The sequence below is a fragment of the Microcaecilia unicolor genome, chromosome 2 (assembly GCF_901765095.1).
Source record: "Microcaecilia unicolor chromosome 2, aMicUni1.1, whole genome shotgun sequence".
NCBI lineage: Eukaryota > Metazoa > Chordata > Amphibia > Gymnophiona > Siphonopidae > Microcaecilia > Microcaecilia unicolor.
Window position 1 is genome coordinate 551,787,720 of NC_044032.1, and position 26,437 is coordinate 551,814,156.

Below are 26,437 nucleotides of genomic sequence, written 5' to 3' on the forward strand. Positions count from 1 at the left end.
TAGAGTGTATACATTTTAAATTGTATAGAAGCAGATAAGGAAAGTCAGTGTTCAGAACGGAGAAGTGTGACAAGGTCAAATCTATTTGCATAACGAAGGAGCTTGATGGCTGTGGATCAGACCAGTTGTTGGTGCTTGACAGAATGTAAAAGAAGGCCAGTGTAAAGGGAATTACAATAGTCTAGGATCAGAGGACGAAGTAAGGTGGCTGGGAGCAAAGGATGAATACAGCACACATGATAGACAGCAAAGAAAGAGGATTGGAGAACAGCAGTAATTTGGGGTTTAAAAGACAGAGCAGCGTCAAAGATGACACCAAGAATTTTGATTGAGTCTAAAGGGAGAAAAAGACCACTCAGTGAAGGGGGGGGGGGGGGGGGGGGGGACACACATGTACTTCACGAGAATATGGGAAAAGAATAGATTCACACTTTGTTTCATTCAAAAAGAGAAGATCTGCATTAAATCAGGAAGACACTTGCGATAGACAAATCAAGAAGACACTTGCGGTAGACAGGTGTTTAGCTGAGTAATAAGTGGAGCCAGATACTTTGCAGATTACTTGAAAGTCGTCTGCATAGCAGAAATGAGTGCAACCATAATCTTGAATAATTGTGAGCAATGGTGAAAGAAAAATATTAAAGAGGGCAAGGGAGAGAACAGAACCTTTGGGTACACCTGAGGAGAGAGGAGCTGGAGCTGTACTAGTACTATCAAGCACAATTGGCAGATATCATTGGAGAGAACCATGTAAGAACAGTACCAGATATCCCTATCAAGACAAGGCGACGGAGAAGTGTGTCATCAACCAAATCAAAAGCAGATGACAGATATAGTGAAACTATGATAACAGAGCAGCACTGGTCATATGAAGTGCGAATGAAGTCATGTAGTGCTATTAACAAGGACTCTGTAGTGTGATGGCCTATATTGAAAAAAAATTGCTATATTTATATTTACATAGAAACACTAGTTGGATAATAAAATTCAGATGAAAGAGTGATTTATATTTAATATATGTTTTTGTGTGGGTACTATTCACTGATAAGTCGCACAACTAGAGATCACATCAGTGGTGTGCTGAAGCCAGCTCGCACCAGCCATTTGTTAATTTTTAAAGAATTTTGGGAGCCGGTTGTTAAAGTAGCTGAAGTGGCAATAGTCCATTTATTCAGCTGGTGGGGCTCGGCATCCCTGCCAGCAAAGGTATACCTAGCATGCCCGCATTGGGGGAGGGAGAAGAGAGAGGAATGTGTTGCCCCCTTAGTCCACCTCAGGGTCCCCCCCTCCACCCCACAAATTGCAGGCTGGCTATGCTTGGAGAGAGTCTGTTGTTAAAAGTTTCCCAGCACACCACTGGATAAAGTTTGGGCCTGAAGCATGACATGCACATCCAATGTATATCTGTATCAGATACCAACTTGCCACACCATCTGTAGTTCTTGAAGCTCCTGAAGGCTTCCATTGTTGGGATACAGTATGAAGTCCACCTAAAGGTTAGGAAAGGGGATGGAATCTGATATATCATCTTTCTGTAGTTATAATCAAAGCGGCTACTTATTTAGTAACTGGAGCAATGGAGAAACACTCTCTGGGGGCCCGTGGAAAACACAGACCACAGTTGGCCCAACACAATGCTGCAGATATGGTAACCACTGCACATGCACAGTTTATTGTTCTCAAAAGTTCTAAACTTTGAGAGTTTCTTATCTCAAGTTCATTTGTACTAAGATTATATAACCCACTTAAATATGGTGATTTTTTTTCCGAAGAAACATCAATCCCTGTTTTTGTCTTTCTAACAGAGCCTACATAAGTCAGTCTTATATCTGCACCTGGGGAAACCTTTGCAGAACGTATTTGGCTGTATTTTAGGACTTAAGAATAGCCACACTGGGTCAGACCAATGGTCCATCTAGCCCAGTATCCTGCGTCCAACAGTGGCCAATCCAGGTCACAAGTACCTGGCAGAAACCCAATCTGAGTTTGATAATAGGATTTATGCCAACCTGGTGCTGTAGTCTCACAGGAAAGAGAGCTGAACTTGTCACAACTATTGTGCTCTCCTATACTAATATTAGAAGTGGACATATATACAAATAGGACATGCTGATCAGCAGAGGAACAAATTTCTGAACGTTAACATTCAGATGTTCGGTAAGGTTCTCATAGTTATTAGTGACCACATACCAAAAATACTATAGATCCCAGGGAGCAAATATTAAGGAGCTAGATATCAAATTATTCTATCAATGTTGAAAATTCAAGTCAAATTACAACACTTAAAAAGAGTTCTTATGTAATGCAATACCACATTTACTACTGCGTATGAAATATACCTGTCAATCAGTATTGCTTTACAAACCTGCAACAGTTGCATAGCAACTTCATAAATGTCCCTGGAGGAATCAGCTGCTTTAAACAGGATCAGATTAAGGAGGGTCACTGTGTCACACTGGTAATCCCTAGAGAGAGATTTTATCATTTTAATGAACTATTCTCATATGTAGCTACTTTATAAACATGAAATAAGTGAATACAAGTCAACTGACAGAACTTATTAGAGTACATTAGAATGCTGAATAAGAACAGAAATACATGCTACGTTTAAGATTACCTGTATCTTCCCAAAGGTTAAATCGCAGGTCTTTAAACTCTACTGGGAATAAGACAGTAGCCACATGGGACAACAGCGAAAGCCATGATCCTGCAATTTTCCATTTGCACTGGCACCACAACTTGTGAGTCAGCATGTCCTGTATATGACCTTAAGATGCAGTAAATCAACATCAAAGAAGTGCTGACCAGCTGAACATGCTCACAGGTCTGGCACAAATGGGAAGGAGCACAGGCATGGCCTCCAATGCAGGAAGGTGGGAAAAGGAGAGTAAGGTCCAGGAAGAATGAAGAGGATGAGGGAAATCTGAGTGCTCCGCCTATGTTTGCTGTGTCTGTCGAACCTCTGCAACAATGGCCAGCGCTGAAGCCCAATTTTAATTCTTGGTCTACAGCAAGCTGTAAAAGAGGCTTCTATGCTCTTAGGATTCCTATGTGGCTTTAGCAGCAGCAGGAGCCAGAATTGTTTTCCTGTCACTGCTTACACCACTCAAGCCTCTCCATTTTAAAAACCTGCAGAAATCATTGAACAGCAGTGTAGCCATCCAAACCCAAAGTTGCCTCTGCTTATTCCCTCTAACTTTGTCCCAGGATGGAAATAATAATAATTTTAAAAAAAAAAGGTAAATAACACATTATTGACATCTCCCCACCAAACCATACCAGTCCAGGCCAACGCTGGCAATACACACAGGGACTAGGGGGTCACTTAGGGGTTAATATTGAAAAGTATTTCTGCACCTAAAACAATTCTTAATGCACAGAGATGGCCTTTTTAAAAGAATGCTTCGGATTTATGAGCTTGAACTTATGCATAAACACCTTGTCTACAACATTAGTTTATCTAATCTGGGCAGGTGTGTTCCTGGAGGTGGTGTTTTGGCAGGGTTTGGACTTATGCAATGAACTTTACAAAATACTGAGACATGAACACACAAACAGGAAACGTATGCATACAAAAGAACGGGTATAAATGTGTGCATGTATTTTCATGGCATAATCTTCAAAGGAACAGTAATATGAATAACATGTATGTATACATGCTGCACAAGTTAGGTAGCCTGTTTGAAAATTATCCTTTAAAGGGGCACCACCCTTACATATGGGTAAAAGCAAATACCAAGGGAAGGGGAGGAGGCAGATGCAGGGAAGGAGATATGGAGGCTGTTACATGCAGTCTCTTTTTGATTCCTGGGATAAAAATCAACCCTGGGTTGATCTACTTCTGTACCAGAGGATTAAGGCTCTTTAAAGGCTAAGGACAGGATAAGGATAATCCACTTTCACTTCAAAAAGTAAGCCTCTTTGCTACTCTACATTCTATTTCATGGTATATGAATGGTTGGCCTCTTCTGCTCTAGTAGACAATGAATTAAGAATATATGAATAAAATTATTTTTTATAATGAATCAAATTATCTTTAAATATTTTTGACTGTATTACCACACATATAATATTTTTTAACATGATAAAGTCAATATTCAAATCATTCAAAATCCCCAAACAAAAATATTCAAATCATTCAAAATCCCCAAACAAAAATCGTAAGTCCTGTAATTAAACACTATTCTCTAAAAATATTAGAGAGCGGGAAAGACCATCATAAATATTATCCAAGCCACTCTACAGCCATGAATTCAGCTGTTAATGAAGTCTAGATTAGATTATTAATCATAGGTAACAAATGTTCAATGCTCAATTCAAACCATATATATGAACTTTGCAATAATTATTACCAAATACCATACATGTACTTATTAGCAAGGCAGCTACAAAACATGTGCTAAGAAAGAATTACATTCATATTAAGAAGCATTTTGCAGCTTTAAAAAAATATCCTGATGTATTTTTGAAGTTGATATTCAGCCACACAATGTATAATTTGTTTCAAGTTATACATTTATTTAGCCGTGATATCTGATTAGGCAATGCTGCCCAATATGTACATATAACTCAGGATGCCCAAATTAGATGTTTCAAGTTATATTTGTTATTTCCACAGTCGATTTAGACAGGCTGCTGGATGTTGCTGCGTAGATGAATAAATTGTAGGGCCCTTTTACAAAGGCGCACCAAAAAGTGGCCTGTAGTAGTATGGGCATGTGTTTTGGTCGCATGCTAGATCATTTTCTCCACCGTGTCTGGAAACAAAAGAGGGGGTGGTGATGGGCCGGAAAATGGAAGTGCGGTAAAATTTAAATCAGTTTGCGTCAATTTATGGCCTGAGCCCTTAATGCCTTAATGACTTAGAGGTAAGGGCTCATGCATTTCCTACACGGTAACCATCCAGAGTGCACCAACTGCCTGCCGATTACCACCGGGAATGCCCCCACAGTAGAAAATTTTTTCTGCCGCAGGTTTTCGGTGCACATCAAACTCGGACCTACAGCCAACGCATGTGCTAGCCGGGCGGTAACACTGATTTCACACGTGCTGCACATGCATAGGCCCGTACGCAACTTTGTTAAAGGGCCCCTGTATGTCTAAAGGGAGTAATATTAAAGCTGTGTTAGAGCACAAATCCACATTATTTGCTCCTTAACACATATTAAAAGGCTCTAATTCTGGTTTTGGTGCCCTAACGCAACATAATTAGGTTACCCTGGAGTACATGAGATGTAAAACAACCAAATGTTTGTAAAGCAGCTCATTACTATGTGAATACTATAATGCAGCTTGTAGGAAACACCAGGTGCCCACTGCAAGCCATATTATAGCCTGTAAAATAGAGGGCGACAAACTCAATCAGAAGTCAAAAACTACTGCTCAGTTTTGGCCAAAATGGCCCTACCCTTGAACAGTAGCAGCCTCCACTCATTCCCCCTCCCTGAACAGTGACAGCCTCCATTCCATCTCACTCTCCATCTCCTCCCCACCTCCTGAACAGAGGTAGCCCTGAGCCTAACTTAAAGGGTCTGGGGCTCCGACCCATGCCAGCTCAAATATCAAAATAACTGCTGCAAACTCAGAAGCAGTCTCGTAAGACTGCCCGCTCAATGTTTGTGGCAACCATTTTGATGGCAGAGATCACTTGAGCAGGAATGATTAGGGAAGTATCTGCCACGATGTGCCACTAGACCACCAAGACTTAAGGAACATCTGGGGGGGGGGGCTAAGGGGGGGCGCTCAGGAAGGAAGAGGAAGGGAGTTCACCTGATTATGTTTGGTGTGAGAAAGGGAGGGAGTGGGTGGAGCGTGCTGCTGTTCAGGGGTGGGGGGGGGGGGGGGTGAGGGGGAAGCTATGGGGACACAGTGCTAAGTTTCAGTCATTAATGCACTGGTATTTTCATCCAAAACCAAAGCATGGCCAAATACTGATTTTGGGCTAGTTTTGATGCAGAAACCAAAATTCAGTCAGCCTCTACTGTAAAATAGTTTACCAGGAGAGAGCATCAGGCCACCATTTTGTTCCTGGGCCACATCTTAAAAGGGGCCAACATGCTTACAAAGTAATTGTAGCCAGAGCGCCCTCCCCCCCCTCAAAACCACAAACCCTTTTTTGCGGCATCCCCCAAATCAATGCCCCACCCAACAGTACCTCCCAGTGGTGGGGGGGGGGGGGGGGGGAGGGGGAACTTTATAACTAAGTGCCACCCCTAGGATTTCTCAAACCCCATTCCTTTTCAGGATTCATATATACAAAATTATCCATTCAACTGACCTTAATTAAAAAAAAATGATTGTGGTCAGTGCAAATGCTGCCTGCAAAAATACTTTTGAATACCAGGCTACTTGCCTACATTTTTGATGTACTTGTGTTTTATAAAGTGTTGTGGGTTGAACTGTGCCCTGCAGTGAAGAAATAGAGCATAACATGTTCCAGTAAAACAACTGTTTTGTTTTGCTTTTTTTTACTGTAAACTATCAGAATAATTAGTTCTGTTCATATTTCAGATCTTAGGTCATTATTTGAATCAAGAACTTGTCTAGTACCTGTTATGAAACACACTAGCTATTGCTTTAAAGCATCCTGTTGCTACTCTCTGGATCCTGTGTAACACCGATCCACAGCCCAATACATCAAGTTACTCTGGTCAGGATCAGCTCCAGTAACAGCATCACTGCCCTCACAGCCTAACTGATGAACCTATATTAGAAATGATAGAAAAAGCATCAGCAAAACTAATTTACATTATTTAATCCAATAAAGGAATCCTGAAAAAAAATGTTTCGCATTTACAGTTGACAAGTGAGGTTTCCATGAAATATTAGATAAAAAAAAATCCATACCAGCTTTAAAAAAACAAACCTTGGAGATCTTCAAGAATCATTTTTAGAAAACATTTTGATACAATTCAGCTAGACGTAGACATTACATTAATCCCACATATACCTAAAAAGTTCAATACAAAAAGAAGCCAGAATACGACTTATTCAATACAAATTATGAAATAAAAACATTTTCAAAACTGGAAAATGAAAATTTAAACCAAATCTATCAACCAGATATTACAATCATATCACACATGTATTGAGGGACCCACCTCACAACTATCAGGAGCCAAAGGAGTCTCATAAACAATGGAGTGACTCACAAACTTCTATGCTCAGCAATGTGTTTTAAACCAGTGGAGCTGGTATCAACTGAAATGGTGTCAATTCAAATATATAGGACGGACTCATAGCACAGAGAAGACAAAACAGTGAGATGACTAGAGATGGTTAACAAGTACACAGTACAAACTGAATAGTGTCCACTCCAATGAAGCATAGACTATGCCAACAATTACTATGTTAGATGAGCTTACACAGAGTGAAGGTGACAAAGTTTATCACTACAGCTTGAAAGAAAACAATATAACCCCTAGAGAGAATGATAGGCACTAGATAGTTGTATTAACAACTAGTTTCAAACCTTTAGAACTCCCTGCATAGGAGATTTTTTTTTTTGAGGCAGCCTGTGACTAGATTACATGCCCCAAAAACATGAATCCACATAGAAATTAATTATTGGGTCCAAGGTTGTTATCAAACATGCTCATCTTATCTATGCTAATTACCTTTTTGTCCTGTGAATCCAGAATATTATCTAGCCATTTGTACAAATAACCATCTGATGAAAGTCCTACATTATCAGCAACTGGACCACAGCATAATACCGCTGACATTGCCTGAAAATAAAACAGTGAAACTGATCAACTATCTGAATTATACAATTCAATATGCTGCATATATTTTTCTAATTAAGAACACCAGAGTTACCCTACTGGCAGTGTCTATTGGATATATTCTACAAGGGATGTGTATTTGTTAGCATGTCTTAAAATGTAGTGCTCATGAAATCAATATAACACATTAACCTACAAATTAATTATTATGAGTATGCACTGATTACAATACATTAAAAAGCATCATTAACAGAATATATGAAAATGGGGAGGAGGAGGAGGAGCCTGAACATACTGAAAATGAACTGAAAATTGTTGCCCCACGCATATCCCTATCGTCTAAAGTATTTATCTACTAAGTGTAAAGAGTACTCCAAATGGTATCTCTTACAGCTGCCAATAAGAGAATAGAACTACTCAGCTTTACCAACTCTTGTCCAAACAGTACAAGATGATATTTGTTATACCATAGGAATCACCTATCTCCTTGCTAATTCATAAGAATATATGTCTCCAGAAATTACCTTTAATGCACAATATTGATGTCGATTTATCTGCATGTTCCGATCACTGTATCTGTCCAAAGGAGGTGAACATGATGCTGAAGGACCAGCCCAGTGGACTAAACAACATGAAGAGACTGTGCCGTAGGCTTTGCTGGGGGAAGATGCTTCTTCTCTGGTTGTACTGCAAAATGATGAACAATTTCTGTTTAGCCTACCCTCTGAAGAGAAATGTAACATTTGAGAATTTTGGGTTTCATTAACCGTAGAACCTTAGTGAAACTGGAATTACATTGATTGATTTGCAGGATGGGCTCAAGGAATTGTGCCTTGAGTCAATTTTTGCTTCAGTACCCCCACCTCAACATCAGCTCCATTCTAACTAGCCAGCCGATCCACGTAACCCTAATTCACCTCAAGGATTCTGGGAAGTGAGGGGGGAAAATGGTAGAATCGATCCTTACTATTGCCTTACTTCTTCACAAAAGCCCTTACATGGTACCTTGAGCCCACCCTAATGGTAGTACAGTGAGACTATTGCTAGGAGTCAAGAGCACCATTTTTAAGAAAGCTTTAGATTAGATCATAATTATACCTACTTGGAAAACTAAACAAGTCGGATTACTATACACCCCTACATAGAATCTCCATGCCAACGGAATATCTGGTCTCGGTTATAAATGTACAACATAGGTTAACCCTCAGAGTACAGAAATAGAAATATATATACGCACAAATTAAACCAAACCCAACCCTGAAGTTAACACTGCATGCAGTACAACACCAGACACATAGGAGATGCAAATCTCCCTGTACTGTAGCAATATAAAGGAGCAGATGTAAATTCCAAACATCAACATATTCAAATCACTAAATTAAAAATAAATTTTTCCTGTGTTGTCTGTCCATTTCATTTTTCAAAACATGTTGGTCTCAATCTTAGGTTTCTGCTTTCCTTTGCCTTCTTTTTCCACAGTCTCCAGTCCATCTGATACTTTTCTCTCCTCTCCTGTCTCCTTCATTTTCTCTCTTACATCAATCTCAGACATTGAACTTACATCTCAAGCTTGTCTTCATTTCATTTTCTCATTTAACTTCCTCTTTCTATCCACAAAGATTTCACTCATCCTCATTACCACCCACTTCTCAATCTCCCTCTTTTTACAGCATTTACTTACAGCTTTTCATCTCTTTCCACCCTAGCCACCCATTACAAGCTCTCTCCCCTTCCCCAGCCTTTCAGTAACTTCCCTATCCCACGTCCAGCATTTATCCCCTTCATCTAGTGTCTTCCCTCTCTTACTCTCTCTCTCTCCCTCTCTCTAGCGTTCCTCCCTCCCCATCCCCTTGTGCCCAGCATCCCTATCATTCTTTCTCTATCCCTTTCCTATTTCCAGCATCTTCTCTCTACATAAGTACGTAAGTATTGCCATACTGGGAAAGACCAAAGGTCCATCAAGCCCAGCATCCTGTTTCCAACAGTGGCCAATTCAGGTCACAAATACCTGGAAACATCCCAAAAAAGTACAAAACATTTTATGCTGCTTATCCCAGAAATAGTGGATTTTCCCAAGTCAATTAATAATGGTCTATGGACATTTCCTTTAGGAAGCCCACCAAACCTTTTTTAAACTCCACTAAGCTAACCGCCTTTACCACATTCTACAACAAATTCCAGAGTTTAATTACACGTTGAGTGAAGAAAACATTTCTCTGATTCATTTTAAATTTACTACATTGTAACTTCATCGCAATGCCCCCTAATCCTAGTATTTTTGGAAAGCGTAAACAGACGTTTCACATCTACCCTTCAACTCCACTCATTATTTTATAGACCTCTATCATTTCTCCCCTTAGCCGTCTTTTCTTCAAGCTGAAGAGCCCTAGTCGCTTTAGCCTTTCCTCATAGGGAAGTCGTCCCATCCCCTTTATCATTTTCGTCGCCCTTCTCTGCACCTTTTCTAATTCCACTATATCGTTTTTGAGATGCGGCGACAAGAATTGAACACAATATTCGAGGTGCGGTCGCACCATGGAGCGATACAAAGGCATTATAACAGAATGACAGAATAAGTAAAAACATCTGACAGCAAAACTAGGTAACACATGGTCACTTTTCTGTTTACGATAACCCTCCCACTACCCTCCCATCTCGCAACCCCATTTTCCATTCAAGTTTGTCGAGTATTCAGAATCACCCCTTCCTTATCCTAACCTTTACCTTATCAGACAACTAAAATGGCTGGCATCTGGACTCTCATGACCCCAGGTCATCTTGGGAAGGATAACATCCAATAGTTCAATTCCACCCTCCCCTACCCAAGCTAAGAACCCCAAAATAGTCCCTTATATAACAGTACCCACTCAGGAAACACTCTGAAACCTATTCAGTACAGCGCTTCTAGCTTTATGGGAGACAGTATACAAATTACAGTTCCAGATAGATATGAAAGTCCGTTGGGGAACTCCTAGCAGCCCTTGTTTCCCATAACATAGAAACATGATGGCAGATAAAGGCCATATGGCCCATCCAGTCTGCCCATCCTCTGTAACCCCCAATTCTACCTGTTCCTAAGCAATCCCACATGCTTAACATGAGAACATGCAATCTGTTTCTCCAGTACCAAAAGGAGGGAAGCTCCTCTTGCATCCAATGCTTTAATTTGCACTTCTTCCCCAATGCATAAGCTTTACTAAGAAATAAATGTGAATTTTTATATGAAATCCCATATGCCTCCCATTTATTCAGCAAGACTCCCTTCCAAGAAAATACTACAACTTGACCAAAAAGAATCCCTAAACACTGATGAAGCAACCTCCAAAACGCTTGGATGCAACTACATCGCCAAAAAGCATAAAAAAAAAGTATGTCCCCCGCTGACATTGGAACATTGACCAACAGGCACCCAACCTGCTCTAGCAGCCTGATATTGGGATATATATGCCCCGTGAAGTACTCTGTATTGACTCTCCTGTAGTTCTGCATTCCTAACCTGCTTTGGAATAGCTTTAATCAAGGTTAAAAAGTCCACCCCTTTCAGTTTATGCCCAGTGTATCTACTCCAAGCTTCCTGAAGAGGACCATACTCCCAGGGATAAAGAAGAGAAACCAAAGCTCTAGTAAACCTGACACTGAAACCTGAACTAAACACATTCCTTTTAAAAAATCTTGCATTTCCTGGTCTCGCAATCTAAGCTTGAATAATAGTAAAGCCAATGTCGATAAGCAAAATAATCCTTATGAGTCAGGGAAAGCCTCTGCTGTAAATCCTGAAAGGAATAGAAAACACCTTCTTCATTGAGAAAATGTTCGATCAAAACAATACCCATATCTGACCACCTCTTAAACAGACCAGACTCTAGCGCTGGTGGAAAATCATCATTACCCCTACATGGCATTAAGTCACTAACATTTGGGTTCTGATTCTAACACTTTAAAAGAACCCACCGAATGCCTCTCAGTGGCTGCAGCAAGACACTCCTGTGACAAAAGTGAGGCCAATTTTTGGTCAGGGTATGCAGAAAAAAATTCAGATGCCAAAGGGTAAACAGTTCCCTTTCCCACCGTGTAGAGTAAACTGATCAATACCAAACAACCATTGCTAAGGTGCCGCAGAAGGCAAGCCTGATTATAACGCCTAGGCAAGGTAAACCTAAACCTCCCTGCGGCCAGGAATCATAAAGGTATTCTAATCACATTTTCGATTTCCATCTCTCCCCACCTACAAAAATTTCCTACACAGCTTTAATTTAACAATTGTAGATCTTTCCGTAAGATGTGTAGTGGTAAAACTGGAGAACATAGAGCCAATGAGGAAAAATAATCATTTTAAAGAGATTTATCCTGCCCATCAAAGATAAAGGTAAATGACTCCATCTCTCAAAGTGAAGCTTTGTGTCGTAACAGACTGTCAACATTCAGAAGATACAGTCTCGAAGTCTCCATAGTCAACAACACCCCCAGATAGCGAAAAGATTCACCGGATAGTGTCTTTGACAGGTCGCTCCCCGATCCCCCTCATGTTGCAATGTCTCTGATTTGTCGAGATTTAACTTAAACCTGAAAAATATCCCCAAATTCAGTCATGCATTCTAACAATGCCCTTATTGATACTTGGGGATTGGTCACATGAACCAGCAAATCATTAGCAAATGCAGTTATTTTAAAAGTATCTGAACCCAATTGAAAGCCTTTTATTATTAACATTTGTATAGCGCTACCAGACGCACGCAGCGCTGAACACCTGACATAGAGAGACAGTCCCTGCTCAATAGAGCTTACTTTTATGTTGGGGTTCTTCTGAATATCATGAAGGAGGGGGTCCAGAGTAAGAACAAACAAAAGTAGTGAGAGCGGGCAACCCTGCTGGGTACCTTCAGAAAATGGAAGAAGGAACCGACTGAAAATAATAAGGTTGCGTTGGAGGCAAACACATAATAAAAATTTTTTTAGGTATATTAAAAGCAGGAAGCCAGCAAAAGAATCAGTTGGACCGCTAGATGACCGAGGGGTAAAAGGGGCAATCATTGAAGACAAAGCCATAGCAGAGAGATTAAATGAATTATTTGTGGAGAGATACCAGTGCCAGAAATGGAAAGCTGAAGAGTCAGAGAAACTAAATGAAATCTCTATAAACCTGGAGGATGAAATGGGGCAATTAGACAAACTGAAGAATAGCAAATCTCCTGGACCGGATGGTATCCATCCCAGAGTACTGATAGAACTGAAAAATGAAATTGCAGAACTATTGTTAGTATTATGTAATTTATCTTTAAAATCGAGTGTGGTACCAGAAGATTGAAGGGTGGCCAATGTAACGCCGATTTTTAAAAAAGGTTCCAGAGGAGATCCGGGAAATTATAGACCGGTGAGTCTGATGTCGATGCTGGGGAAAATGGTAGAGACTATTATAAAGAACAAAATTACAGAGCATATTCAAAAGCATGGATTAATGAGACAAAACCAACATGGATTTAGTGAAGGGAAATTTTGCCTCACCAATCTATTACATTTCTTTGAAGGGGTGAACAAACATGTAGATAAAGGTGAGCCAGTTGATATTGTGTATCTGGATTTTCAAAAGGCATTTGACAAAATACCTCATGAAAGACTCCAGAGGAAATTAAATTTGCTGACGACACAAAGTTATTCAAAGTTGTTAAATCGCAAGATGATTGTGAAAAAATACAAGAGGACCTTACGAGACTGGGCGTCTAAATGGCAGATGACGTTTAATGTGAGCAAGTGCAAAGTGATGCATGTGAGGAAGAGGAATCCGAATTATAGCTACATAATGCAAGGTTCCACATTAGGAGTCATCAATCAAGAAAGGGATCTAGCTGTTGTCATTAATGATACGTTGAAACCTTCCGCACAGTGTGCTGCGGCGGCTAAAACAGCAAATAGAATGTCAGGTATTATAAGGAAATAAATGGAAAACTAAAATGAGGATGTTATTATGCCCATGTATCGCTCCAAGGTGCGACAGCACCTCGAATATTGTACTCAGTTCTGGTCACTGCATCTCAAAAAAGATACAGTGGAATTAGAAAAGGTACAGAGAAGAGTGACGAAAATGATAAAGGGGATGGGACAACTTCCTATGACGAAAGGCTAAAGCGGCTAGGGCTCTTCAGCTTGGAGAAAAGACAGCTGAGGAGAGATGATAGAGGTCTATAAAATAATGAGTGGAGTGCAAAGGGTAGACGTGAAGCATTTGCATACTCTTGCCAAAAATACTAGAGCTAGGGGGCATTCAATGAAGCTACAAAGTAATAAATTTAAAATGAATAGGAGAAACTTTTTCTTCACTCAATATGTAATTAAGCTCTGGAATTCGTTGCCGGAGAATGTAGTAAAATCAGTTAGCTTAGTGGGGTTTAAAAAAAGTTTGGATGGCTTCCTAAAGGAAAAGTCCATAGACCATTATTAAAATGGGGAAAATCCACTGCTTATTTCTGGGATAAGCATCATAAAATGTATTGTACTTTTTTGAGATCTTGCCAGGTACTTGTGAACTGATTTGGCAACTGTTGTAAACAGGATGCTGGGCTTGATGGACCTTCGGTCAGTCCCAGTATGGCAATACTTATGTACTTAATATGGTCTGCTTGTCCTCGGAGAATACTAGACACATACCTTCTTTTTCACAGCACCTTCCCTATGGAATCACTTAACATCATTTCAGCTTAAATCATCTCATATTAAATTTAATCATCCTTGAAAACCTGTCTCTTGCTCTCTCTCTCTCAGGGTTTCAGGTTATCTGTCCTGTGAGGATCAGAATGCATGGAGCAGTTCTACATTTATTTTTTTGCTTCCTTCTGTTCCATTCCTTGTCTATCTTTTCTCTTCATTTAGTACTTTCCTGTCTAATGAATTTGGTGTTCCTTATTAGTTTTTCTGTAAACTGCCTTGTTTTGTTTCCAAGAAAGGCAATATATCAAGCACAAAAAACAAACACTTCCCTCTCCAAATCCAACATCTTCCTTCCATCTCCTTATGTTCTCTTTGTCTCCAACATTTCCCTGAACCCCCATTGATCCAGCATCTGCACCATGTACCTTTGATTCTCCCTCCAATGTTCACATGTTCAATATCTACCTCTCTCCCCCCCTCACTTCCTAATGTTCAGCATCTCTCCTCTGTCTATATACTCTGTCCAACATCTTCCCTCCATCTCCCTGCATTGTCATGCCCTATTGATATAATGAAAATCATATGAAGACCTGCATCTCATAAAAATGAACCCAAAGCACATCAACAGCATCAGAAAGGGTATTTCTAATGTAAAGGAAATTCAAAGCTCATTAAGAATACCTGGAACATTCTGGATGATATTCGCCACTAAGGCACTAAAATGGCATCGGATATCCTTCAGGGTGTCAGAGTCCTTTTCATTTTCTGCTTCCAGCAGTTGTCTAGTTAAGTCCACATACTCCAACAAAGTATTATTGAGAGAACGTGTTTCTGTATCAAGGCCACCACTTGCACTATAAACAGAAGATAAAAACAGTTACAGATAACTCAGTTACAGCAAATCTTCAGTTCTAATACGTAAGTTACTGGAAGTATTATAACCTTGCACCAAAGAAAAATGTTTGTAATCCTATGATTCTTACAGCTGCATAAAAAATGCTCTGGTTAAAAATGGGAAAAGTTGTTATTCAGCTTCACAAAAACAAATGTTCAAATACACTAGTAATACAACAAATCACTATGGAACTGCTATTATTGCTGATATTTCTTTGTTATTTGCTAAAAACACAAGTTTATATATACTGCATCTTTCACAATTCAGCTATAGTTATGAAGCTACAGTTCTTGCTTCAAAACATCTTCTAGACAGATGTTCTATGCATCTAGCACACTTATTGTGAAGGAAGAAAAAAGTTACTTACTGTGAAGAAAGCAAAGTTGCTTACCTGAACAGCAGAAAAATGAGCCACACAATGGTGACATCACATGACAAAGTCAGTGAGCCCAGAGCCCTGCTCCAGCTGAAAAAACTAGAACTTAAAGTCGGTGGGCCAAAATCTTCAAATTTAGTATGGCACTTTGATAAACTTTGTTGCCAATAATGTTCAGAGTTCTACTGTCTTTATCTAGTGGAGTATTTGCATTAGATCTTGAGGTTTTCAATTGCTTCAGCGTTGCTTCTGAAACTATTAACTTGTGTGGTAGCTGAGGTAAATCATGACCTGGTGCTGGGAGGACTTTATATTTCAACTGAAGGCAACTGGCATATAGGTGACCTGACAGAGAAGTTTTCCATCTGAGCAAATGACTGGACTGAAAATTCTTTCTGCTGCTTGGAGTATGAGTGGATGAAAGTGAGAGGAGTTTTGAGATCTTTTGTTAAGAATCAGGATAAGAATAGTCTTCTGACTGCTCTTCCAATGGTGTATCTTCGTGCTGACAAAGAACTCAGCTTCAGATTCCAGGTCTTCCAAGGCCTTCCACATCTCCCAAGATGGGGGTCTCAGTTCACTCCTCAGATTTCATCATAGGAGGACGCCTTTCCAGATTCTACGAGGAGTGGGCCAAAATTACCTCAGACCAATGAGTCTTCGAAAAAATAAAAGCAGGACTACAAACTGGAGTTCTCCCATTCCATCACAGATTTTTTTTCTTGGAATCTTCGCCAAATATAAGTCAAAACATCTTGCAAATGCTTCCTCATTAGGCACAGTAGAGCTTGTCCCCAGATGCAAGTGGGGACTATTCCATTTACTTTGTAGTTCCAAAAAAGGGAGTTCCTTCCACCCAGTTTTGGACCATGAAAAGAGTCAGTGTGTTAAAGGTTCAACATTTCAGAATGGAAACATTACGGTCTGTAATGGCTTCAAACTAGCAAGGGGAGTTTCTAACCTTGTTAAATCTCAAGGAAGCATATTTTCATATTGTCACTTGGCCTTGCCACAGAAGACTTCTGCAATTTGCAATCCTCAGAGAACCTTATCAACTTATGGCCATGCCATTAGGTCTTTTCACAGCACCAATGACATTTTCTAAAGTCATGGTAATACAATTATAATCACAGTTTATTAAATTTGCTATACCACATACTCTTAAATAAGAACAAAGCAGTGTACAATATAAAATAAAATCCAAATTAAAACAGAAAGGACACCATTAAAAAAATAGAAAAGTGCACACAAACAAGAACAGAGAAACCATTCAACCCCTAATCACTCAGGGACCATCCAGAGACCACTCAGCCAACCCCACCCAGCAACAGCTCAAAAGTAGTAGTAAAAAAAGAAAAAAAAAGCACTTTCAGCAATTTCTTAAACAGAGTCCAACCGTAATGCCTCGGGAAGAGAGTTCCATAAAACCACATAGAAAAATGCCCCAACTCAAGTAACTGCCTTATGGGCTCTATTCAAAGCTGGAATTAGAAGCTGATTACTCATAGCAAAGGGAAGTGCTCTTCCTGGAATATAAGGCATCACTAACCATACCAAAGAAGGCGGAGTTCTATTTTAAAAAAAGCCATATGACTATGAGTCAAAAGATAGCAACTTATACATACAACCAGTGTTAGTGGATAAGAGGAGGCATGGCAGCATTCCTTTGCAAGGATGAAATTCACACCTCTTCCTATCAAAAAAATCTGCAACATTCATCCAAGGTAGTTGCTCTTCTTCAATCCTTAGGATGGTCACCAATTTCACAAAGAGTCAGTTGTTTACAACACAAATATTGGAGTACTTGAGAATGATATTTAGATATAGGCTTAGGTAAGACATTGCTTCTCATTCCCATTCAGTAACAGAATAATACCCAAGTCAGAAATCTACCTTCCCTTTCATGTCCCAGGATCTGGGACTATGCTCAGGTTTTGGGCACAATGGCCTCTATTTTGGATGTTCTTCCATGGTCCAGATTCCACATGAGACCACTTCAATGGCCCCTTCTCAGCTGTTGGTCTCCGACATCTGAGGATTACAATCTTCATCTCTCTTGGAACCTCCAAGCCAAACTCAGCCTCAACTGGTGGATTCATCCTTCAAAGCTTTAGCACAGCTTTCCTCTGACAATTCAGGATTGGTTTGTAGTCACAACAGATGCCAGCTTATCGAGCTAGGGAGTTCATGGTCTCCTTTAGTCAGTCCAAGGCCGATGGTCTCCTATCAAAGTCTCTTGGTCCATCAACTGTCTAGAGTTCAAAGCCATTCAAAAAGCCTCACTTTCTTTTACTCATCACCTTCAAGAGAAGCTGGTGAGGATTCTCTCAGAAAACACCACAGCGGTTTCTTATGTCAACAGGCAGAGGAAAACCAAGAGTGTTCAACAAGCCAGGGAAGCATAGATTCTGTTCCACTGGGCTGAGGCTCACATTCCTCTAATTTCAGCAGCTCTTATTGCAGAAACTCTGAATACTCAAGTGGATATTCTCAGCAGAGATCCTCTGGATCTGGAGTGGCAGTTATTGACAAAAGCATTCTATCTGATCACATCATATGGAGAGTCCCAAAGAGAGATCTAATAGCATTGAAGAAGAATGCTTAAGTCTACAGATTCTTCAGCCGTTGGAAAGGCTCCAATGTGTAGGGTCTGCATGCTCTTCTACAATAGTAGCCGGGAACAGACCTTCCATATGCTTTTTCTCCATGGCCAGTGATAAGCAGAATTCTTCTTTGCACTGCTTGTCATCCAGGGAAAATGATCCTTGTCATCCAGGGAAAATGATCCTTGTAGGTCTGGATTGGCCAATACGTCCTTGGTATGTGGATCTGATGCAGTTGAACATTGCTCCTCCACTTCCGATCATAAGCAGCAACCCAGGTCCCCTGGATGGGGATGCAAACATTGTTTGGTGCTAGTCCAATCTTTGTAACAGACTATCTTCGCAGAGTGAGAAGTCCCAGATTTGGTCCTCAGAGGTTTCAAATTGATGAATAAACTGCAGCCCCTTCCCTAGGTGGATCTGGACCAGCCTTCCTGAGTCCCCAAAATGGATGACCATTAATGACAGTGGTGACCAATAAAACTGCAATTCCAGTTGAAGGAGATTCTGCCCTTGGGGATGCTTATGATATAAAAGCAGAACTGCTCCTTATAGAGGCCTTTAGTTCTGCAGCCCTAGGAGGTTATGTAGCTTGGGCAGCTACATGCTGGATTCAGCAGCTACCAAAGCTGCCATTAGAGGACTGGAGAAGAGTGGATGTGATTCCTCTCCACAAAAGTTTTAGTAAGAAAGAGGCTGGGAACTACAGGTTGGTAAGTATGACTTATGTGGTAAGTAAATTCATGGAAATGCCTTTAAAACGGAGAACAGTGAAGTTTCTGGAATACAATGGATTGCAAGACCAGAGGCTACATGTTTCACTAGAGGTGGGCTTTGTTTGGGTGACTAGAGAGTTGGATCAAGGGAGAGCAGTAGATGTAGTGTATTTAGATTTTAGCAAAGCCTTTGTCATGGTTCCACATAGAAGACAAATAAATAAACTGATTAACCTCTGCATGAGCCGTAAAATGACTGACTTGGTTAAGAACTAGTTGAGTGGAAGGCCTCTAGAATCCGCTACCTACGTTCTTGTGCCCGATCTGCCGAACGCCTTTGGCTGAAATCCCATGCCCATTCTGAATTCATACATTTCAAATTCTTGCTGACCTCCTTCCAGTCTGCTCTTTCACTTGCCAAACAGGACTACTACATCCAGTTGACAATCTATCCTGGCTCAAACCCTTGACGTCTCTTTGACACACTGAACTCTCTCCTCAAAGTGCTTTTACTTCCACCTCCCCCTTCACTTTCTTCCCAGCCTCTGGCTGAGTACTTTCATGATAAGATTCGCAAGAATAACCTTGAATTTTCAACCAAGTCACCTCTACCTCTCCTTCCCCCAGTCCATTCTCGCAACCCTCCTTAAACTCATGCCTCCTTTTCTTCCTCTCCTGAAATCACTGAAGAGGAAACTGCACATTTTCTTTCCTCCTCCAAATCGACTAACTGTTCCTCTGATCCTATTCCCACCCATCTACTTAGCACTATCTCTCCTACTATCATTCGTTCTATCTGTCACATCCTCAATCGTTCACTTTCCACTGCGACTGTTCCTGATGCCTTCAAACATGTCATAGTTACACCACTCCTTAGAAAAACTTCATTGGACTCAACCTGTCCTTCCAACTATCACCCCATCTCCCTCCTCCCTTTCCTATCCAAGATACTGGAACATTCTGTTCACCGCTGTTGTTTTGACTTTCTTTCATCTCAAGCTATTCTTGATCCACTTCAATATGGCTTTTGCCCTCTACATTAAACTGAAACAGCCCTTGCTGAAGTCTCCAATGACCTTTTCCTGGCCAGATCCAAAGGTCTCTATTCTATCCTCATCCTTCTCGATTTATCAACTGCTTTTGACACTGTGATCACTGCCTACTCCTTGATACACTGTCCTCACTTGGATTTCAGGGCTCTGTTTTTTCCTGGCTTTCTTCTCATCTCTCCCATTGCACTTTTAGTTTATACTCAGGCGGATCCTCCCCTTTTATCCCACTATCAGTTGGTGTAACTCAGGGATCTGTCTTGGGACCTCTTCTTTTTTTCCCCATCTATACTTCTTCCCTTGATGCTCTGATCTCCTCCCATGGTTTTCAGTATCACTTTTACGCTGATGACTCCCAGATCTACCTCTCCACATCAGAAATTTCAGCAGGAATCCAGATCCAAGTATCAGCCTGCCTCTCTAACATTGCTGCCTGGATGTCTCACTGCCATCTGAAACTAAACATGACCAAGACTGAACTTCTTGTCTTTCCCCCTAAACCCACCTCTCCTCTTCTCCCATTCTCTGTCTCTGTGGATAACACTCTCATCCTCCTTGTCTCATCAGCTCGTAATCTTAGGGATAACATTGACTCCTCTCTCTCTCTTTCTCTGAACATATCCAACAGACTGCTAAAACCTGTCATCTCTTTCTCTATATCACCAAAATCCACTACCAAAACCCTCAGCCACACTCTTATCACCTCTCGCAAAGACTATTGAAACTTGTTTCTCACAGGTCTCCCACTAAGCCATCTCTCTCCCTTTCAATCTATTCAAAATTCTACTGCACAAATTATATTCCACCAGTGTCGCTATGCTCATATTAACCCTCTCCTCAAGTCACTTCACTGGCTCCCTATCCATTTCCGCCTACAGATCAAACTCCTCTTATTGACTTACAAGTGAATTCACACTGCAGCTCCTCAGTACATCTCCACTCTTATCTCTCCCTACACTCCTCCCTGGGAACTCAGTTCATTGGGTATATCTCACTTATCTGTACCCTTCTCCTCCACTGCCAACTCCAGACTCCCTTCTTTTTATCTTGCAGCACCATATGCCTGGAATAGACTTCCTGAGCCAGTATGTCAAGCTCTATCTCTGGCCGTCTGCAAATCTAGGCTAAAAGCCCACCTTTTTGATGTTGCTTTTAACTCCTGTTATTCACTTGTACAGTACCCATGTATGTTTATCATTCCCCCCCTTAGTAATTCCCTTATCCATTATTTGTCCTATTTGTCTGTCCTGATTAAATTATAAGCTCTTTGAAGCAGGGGCTGTCTCTTCATGTTCAAGTGTACAGCACTGCTTACATCTAGTAGTACTATATAGATGGTAAGTAGCAGTAGTAGGAAGGTAACAGAGAGTAGTGGTAAACGGAGCTCACTCTGAGGCAAAGGATGTTACCAGCAGTGTACTGCAAGAGTGGGTTCCTCGGCTGGTTCTTCTTAACATTTTTCTAAGTGATATTGCTGAAGGGCTCTCCAGTAAGGTTTGCCTGTTTGTGGATGACACCACCATCTGCAGTAGGGTAGACGTCCCTGATGGTATGGGTAACATGAGGAAGAATCTAGCAAAGCTTGAAGAATGGTCCAGAATTTGTCAGCTAAGACTTAATGCTAAAAATGCAGGGTCATACAGGGTCTGCAAAACCCCGAGGGACTAGTACTGTTTAGGGGGTGAAGAACTTGAATATATAGGATGATCTTAAGGTGGTTCAGCATGTAGAAAAGGTGACAATGAAAGCTACAAGGATGCCTGGATGCAAACAAAGAGAAATGGCCTGTAGGAAAAAAGGAGGTGATGATACCCCTCTAGCAATACCTCATTTACCCCCCCCCCCCCCCCCCCCCCCGTTTACAAAGCTATGTGGCAAAGCAGACACAGTCCATTCAAAGTGAATGGGCTGTGTCAGCATTACCGAACCGGCAGCCACTAGAGTGGCTTTCTAAACAGGAGGGTTAGAATATTGTGTACAATTCTGGAGACAACATCTTTAACAAGATATAAACAGGATGGAGTCGGACCAGAGGATGGCTACTAAAATAGTCAGTGTTCTTCTTCATAAAGCGTATGGGCACAGACTTAAATATCTCAATATGCATATTTTGGAAAACAGTGGGAGGGGGAGATATGAGAGAGACATTTAAATACCTCCAAGGCAAAAATGCACATGAGGCAAGTCTCTTACAATTAGAAGGCAGCACTGGAAAGAGGGGGGCATAAGATAAGGTGAAAGAGGACAGAAGTAACCTGAGGAAATATTTCTTCAAGGAAAGGGTGGTGAATTTGGAACGGCATCCCAGTGGAGATGGTGGAGAAAAAAACTGTATCTGAATTCAAGAAAGCTTGTGGGATAGTAGATGACATGGATGGGTGGACTGGATAAGCCATATGGTCTTTATATGCCTTCATTTTTCACTGTTTTATATTTCTTTTAAAGCTATAGCAGCTTTCTTGGCTGATGTCATCTGATTTGATTCACATTTGCTCTAGGTCTGTGGCTTTGGTGGTAGTGACCCATCACTGGTTATAGTAGTGGAACCGATCAGCTGAGTCTGTCTGAGACTCATTGTGAAACTAAGTTACTCACCTATAGCAGGCGTTCTCTGATGACAGCAGGACATATGTTCTCACATTTGGGGTGACATCATCTACTGAGACCTGATAGAGATGCTGTTGAGTTACTTTATGGTATGGAAGCTTTTGACAGGCCTACCAAGCATGCGTGTGTTCCTTCCCACCTTCCCAACTAGAGCAAGACCCACAGTTGTAAAAAAAAAAAAAAAACATAGAAAATTCAACTCCTTGGGGAGGTGGGAGGGTGCGTACATATGTCCTGCTATACTTAGAGAACACCTGCTAAGTAACTTCAATTTCTCAGAGGACAAGCAAGACAGTATGTCCTCACATCAGAGAACCCCTAGCTACAAGGCTCACAGTGGTCAATAGGGACTTGCAACAGCACGGCAAACTAGAACCAATAACGCACAACAGAATCTTTTGGTTGTTAGAAAGTGCAGCCTGAAACAGAAAAGAATGGGAATAACATGGTGGAGTTGGATTCTAGACTCTAAACAAGTTCTGCAGAACTGTCTGATAAACCCGGCTGTTGTGTTGAGAATTTTGCGCAAGACAGTAGGTAAACATGAATATGTGGACTGACGACTATGTCGTAGCTCTGCATATCTTCTCAATGAAGGCTGACTTTAAGTGGGCTGACTTCAAGTGGGCAACCGACGCCACCGTGGCTCTGATATTGTAAAGCTGTGACATGACTCTCCAGAGTCAGCCCAGCCAGGGCATAAGTGAAGGCGATGCAGTCTGCTAGCCAACTGTATAAGGTGTGTTTACCGATGGCTCTGCCCATCCTGTTACGGTCAAAAGAAACAAAAAGCTTGGTGGACTGTCTATGTCAGAAGGACAATTAAAGAACATTTTTCCAAAACTCAGTCCAATTTTTTGTCAGTTTTGAGCTATACAGTTAATTTCATTTATCAAGGCAAGATTAATTTAGTGTAACTTATTCCCGTCCCAAAACTCATGGATTTAGTGAATCCTTAGGAAGAAACTTAGGATGTGTATGGAGAACTACCCTGTTATGATGAAACTTTGTTTAAGGTGGATCCACTACTAGGACCTGAAGCTCACTACCCCTGACAGCTGAAGTGACCACTACCAAAAATGAGACCTTCCAGGTCAGGTACTTCAGATGGCAAGATTCAAGTGGCCCAAAAGGAGATTTAATCAGCTGGATGAGGATGACCTTGAGATCCCGTAATACAGATAGGGGGATTGGTCAAAAGCAAACCTTGCATAAACTGAACTCGAGTCTTTACAGAGATAGATTTACCCTAATTGCACCAAGGTGCACCCTTACAGAGTTGTTTTTTAAACCAGACTCAGAGAGGTGCTGAAGGTACTCAAGCAGTTTTTGTGTAGGTCAAGAGAAAGGATCTAGGGCCTTGCTAAATGTCAAACCTCCTAGTAGTTGTCACATCTGTAGTCGTGACCACCCTCAGACTTACCTTGTGTTCCTGGGGGTCAGCTTCCTAGCTGGCTCCTGTTTCTTCTGTCTGTCCTTTCTGAGCTAGCTCTGGCTTCCTCTGCTGGCTGCATCCAGCAGCATGACACTAATTGCTTCACTATACTGCACCTGTGGGTGTTGCCTGGGTTAGCTCTCTCTCTGTGTGTGCTGGCTGCTTCCACCATAACTCTAATTGCTTCACTACACTACACCTGGGGGTGGGAAGCCTCTCTGTGTTTCACTGTGCTTTCTGCCTGCTCCTTGGTTTGTGCCTGAACAGCCTCCGTAGTTACTTAGAGATTGCTGCAACTGCGCCTCAGGTGTTGAAGGGCTTTATTAAGCACTTAGAGACTGCAGCCTTTGCCCTTGCATCGTCTAAGGTCCCTGGTATTTTAGAATGCTCTGTGCACTGCTACCTTGTCCAGTTCAGTGTGAGTTTCTAGCTTGTTACTAGTAGCTTGGGCATAGCTTTTCTTTTTGGCTTGTGTACAGCTTTACTAGTTCTCCGGTGTGGTGTGTGAGTTCCTAGCGTGTGACTAGTTAGCTTGGGCATAGCTTTGTTTGTTATTTTGTGTACAGCCTTACTAGTTTTCTTGTGTTTAGCTATCTGGTTTTCTCGTGTGTGTTTTCCTTTGCTTCTGGAGCTTCAGCCCTAGTCCTGTCCGCTGTCAGTACTCCTTGCTACTGGAGCTCCAGCCATAGTCTTGCTACTTGACCTGACCATTGCCTGAATCTGACTACTCTCTGCCTGCTGTCTGACCTGACTACTGCCTGTACCCAGATATTCTCTGCTTGCTGCTTGACCTGACCATTGCCTCAATCTGACTACTCTCTGCCTGCTGCCTGACCCAACTACTGCCTGATACTTGCTGCCTGCTGCCTGACCCCCGATACTTGCTGCCTGACCCGACTACTGCCTGAACCCAGATATTCTCTGCCTGTGGCCAGACCTGACTATTGCCGGAACCCGGACATTCCTGCCTGTCTGCCTCGCTTTCGCCTAGGTGCCTGGGGGCACTTCTGTATCCTGATTCCTGTTGTTCCTGCTTGCTAGTTCCAGTTCCGGTTTTCCTGTAAGCCCTGCCGACTGCCCAAACCTGAGGGCTCAACCCTTGGGGAACGGTGGTTAAGCGTAGGTGAAGCCTAGGTCCAGTGTGTTCCTGTCCAGCGGGTTCTGGTCCCGTGTGTTCTAGTCCAGTGGGCTCCACTCCAGTGTGTACCAGTCCAGTGGGTTCAAGTCCAGTGCGCACCCGTCTGCTCCATTCCAGTCCTGTGTATTCCAGTGCAGAACTCCAGTCCAGGGTTCCAGTCCAGCCTTGCCTTGTCTCTGCTTTGGAGGTGACCTTGCCTGCCACTCCACGGTAGTGGTCCAAGGGCTCACAACCCAGTGCTTCTGGGGAAGAAGCCTGACAGAATGCCAAGGCCCTTGAGAATGCGACAGTAGTATCTTTCCTGGAAGCTAGTGGGACCTTGGAGAAGCCCTCAAGTAGCTGGAGGGATGCATATTCTACACTCATAACATCCAAGACATGAGGGCCAGGGATTTGAGGTTGGGATGCACTCATTCTCTCGGATAAGGGTCAGAAAACACTCCAACCTCCAAGGCTCTTCATAGGACATCTCTAGTACAAGGGGAAACCTATCCACCTTGGCCAGTAAGGTGTGGTGAGGATCATGGTGCCCCAGTCCTGTCTGAGTTTTAGCAGAGTCTTCCCAGCCAAAAGGATTGGAGGATACACATACAGAAGATCCTCTCCTTGATTTAGAAGAAAGGCATCTGCCGCTAGTTTGCCATGTGACCTGAGTCTGGAGCAGTACTGAGGAACTTTGTTGTTAAAATGAGTGGCAAAGTGATCCACTGAGGGTGTATCCCATGCTCACATGTTACGCGGAATACCCATGTGAAGGGACCACGCCTGCGGTTGCATCACCCCACTAAGTCTGTCCACAAGACTGTTGTCTTTGCCTACCAGATATAAGGCTCCGAGTACCATGCCATGACTAGAGGCCCACTGCCACATCCCAACTGCTTCCTCATACAAAGGGTAGGATCCCATACCCCCCCCCCCCCCCCCACTTGTTGATTTAGTACATTGCAACCTGAATGAATACTTGGGTTCAACAGCCTTTAGCGTGTTCCAGATTGCTTACAGCTCCAGTTGACTGATATGAAGCTGGGTCTCCTAAGTGGACCAGTGATCCTGGGTGTGAATCACATTTACATGAGCACCCCACCCCAGGTTGAATGCATCTGTAATTAAAATCTTCTGGGGAGGAGGAATTTGGAATAAAAGTCCCAGAATCAAAATTGCTCTGATTGTCCACCAGAGAAGCAATTCTGCCAAATCTGGGGTGACTGAACTTGACATCCTTCAGATTCCATGTGGCCTGACACCACTGGGA

General features: G+C 41.8%; 1 protein-coding gene across 1 annotated transcript in view; it reads right to left on the bottom strand.

Moving 5' to 3' along the window:
* FRYL (FRY like transcription coactivator) overlaps positions 1-26,437 on the bottom strand; it is a 655,466-nt gene that overhangs the window by 316,049 nt on the left and 312,980 nt on the right. Inside the window, 7 exon segments of the mRNA XM_030191364.1 lie at positions 2,366-2,465; positions 6,550-6,601; positions 6,604-6,703; positions 7,617-7,727; positions 8,249-8,344; positions 8,346-8,408; positions 15,046-15,220. Coding sequence (XP_030047224.1) covers positions 2,366-2,465; positions 6,550-6,601; positions 6,604-6,703; positions 7,617-7,727; positions 8,249-8,344; positions 8,346-8,408; positions 15,046-15,220 — 697 coding nt within the window.